The sequence below is a fragment of the Rhinopithecus bieti genome, unplaced genomic scaffold (assembly GCF_001698545.2).
Source record: "Rhinopithecus bieti isolate Rb0 unplaced genomic scaffold, ASM169854v2 scaffold_19861, whole genome shotgun sequence".
Lineage (NCBI taxonomy): Eukaryota > Metazoa > Chordata > Mammalia > Primates > Cercopithecidae > Rhinopithecus > Rhinopithecus bieti.
In genome coordinates this window covers 491,281-493,162 of record NW_016809659.1, presented here as the reverse complement: position 1 = coordinate 493,162, position 1,882 = coordinate 491,281, and the positions used below count along the sequence as shown (strand labels likewise).

At 42.1% G+C, this 1,882-nt stretch overlaps 1 protein-coding gene across 1 annotated transcript; it reads left to right on the top strand.

Moving 5' to 3' along the window:
• The first annotated feature begins 520 nt into the window (after nucleotides 1-520).
• Nucleotides 521-1,658, top strand: PRPS1L1 (phosphoribosyl pyrophosphate synthetase 1 like 1). Its single transcript, XM_017890058.1, has one exon. It carries the CDS (start codon nucleotides 657-659, stop codon nucleotides 1,611-1,613), a length of 957 nt encoding a protein of 318 aa, XP_017745547.1. The 5' UTR covers nucleotides 521-656; the 3' UTR covers nucleotides 1,614-1,658.
• Nucleotides 1,659-1,882: the final 224 nt, after the last annotated feature.

The window sequence follows — 1,882 nt, the reverse complement described above, 5'->3', positions numbered from 1 at the left end:
AAGTATACATGATGAGTCAAAGCTTACGTGCAAAATTAGCCATGCAAAGCCTACATATTTATACATTCCATCCAAACAGAAGACCTTATCCATCTTAACATTTTGACTACTTGATGTGTGAAAATAGCGTTTTCTTGATTACCTCAATTGTTTCACATTTCTTAACCATTTATTTTTTTACTGTGATTGCCTATTTATGCCATTTTCAACTTTCTATTTTATTGTCTTTTCTCACTTCATTGGGGAAATTCTTTCTAAAATAATCCTTTGCATATACTTTAGTAGGTAATTTTCCTTTTAAACTTGGGTTTTGCTTTGTAGAAGTTTTATGTTTTTATGCATTCAAATTTGTTTAAATAGCCCTAGGAAACTAATACTGGTGCTAATAGAAAAAAAAATTCCATACAGTGTAAATTCTTGATTATTTAGTTTAAAAGTGTGAAGTGGGAGATGGCAAGCAAAAGTGTGAAGTAGGAGGTGGCAAGCAGGAATTTTTTCAAAAGACCCGGGGTCGATTTGGGACCACGCGCCGCAATGGGGAAGGGACTCTAACGGTTGAGTAACACCCGGAAGCCGTTAGAGTCTGTGCTTCACTTCCGTTCCAGTCTCGGTGGCAGCTGGATCGCTCGACAGAGTGCCTCTGGTAGTTGGCCAAGATGCCGAATATCAAAATCTTCAGCGGCAGCTCCCACCAGGACTTATCCCAGAAAATAGCCGACCGCCTGGGCCTGGAGCTAGGCAAGGTGGTGACTAAGAAATTCAGCAACCAGGAGACCTGCGTGGAAATTGATGAGAGTGTGCGTGGAGAGGATGTCTACATCGTTCAGAGTGGTTGTGGCGAAATCAACGACAGTCTAATGGAGCTTTTGATCATGATTAATGCCTGCAAGATTGCTTCAGCTAGCCGAGTTACTGCAGTCATCCCATGCTTCCCTTATGCCCGACAGGATAAGAAGGATAAGAGCCGGGCCCCAATCTCTGCCAAGCTTGTTGCAAATATGCTGTCTATAGCAGGTGCGGATCATATCATCACCATGGACCTACACGCTTCTCAAATTCAGGGCTTTTTTGATATCCCAGTAGACAACTTGTATGCAGAGCCAACTGTCCTGAAGTGGATAAGGGAGAATATCTCTGAGTGGAAGAACTGCACTATTGTCTCGCCAGATGCTGGTGGAGCTAAGAGAGTGACCTCCATTGCAGACCAGTTGAATGTGGACTTTGCTTTGATTCATAAAGAACGGAAGAAGGCCAATGAAGTGGACTGCATGGTGCTAGTGGGAGATGTGAATGATCGTGTGGCTATCCTTGTAGATGACATGGCAGACACTTGTGGTACAATCTGCCTCGCGGCTGACAAACTTCTCTCAGCTGGAGCCACCAGAGTTTATGCTATCTTGACTCATGGAATTTTTTCTGGCCCAGCCATTTCTCGCATCAACACTGCATGCTTTGAAGCAGTGGTAGTCACCAATACCATACCTCAAGAGGATAAGATGAAGCATTGCTCCAAAATACGAGTAATTGACATCTCCATGATCCTTGCAGAAGCCATAAGGAGAACTCATAATGGGGAATCTGTTTCCTACCTGTTCAGCCATGTTCCTTTATAACAGAATAACTTCTGGGTTATGCTATTTTAAAATAAAATAAGATTAATAAAAATAAACCTTGCCTTTATTTTTTCTTAGGTTTGATTAGAAGTTCAGCAGAAGAGTCAGCTTGCTGCAGTGTAACTTTGTACATCCCACATCAGGTATATAAGAGTTTACCTTAAATTAGGGAAAAACAGGTTAAGAATAATCACTAGGATTTCCTGGCCGGGTTGTCTCATCTGGCTTCCTTGATGATTTTGTGAGCCCAGCAGCTTTAACTATAGCCC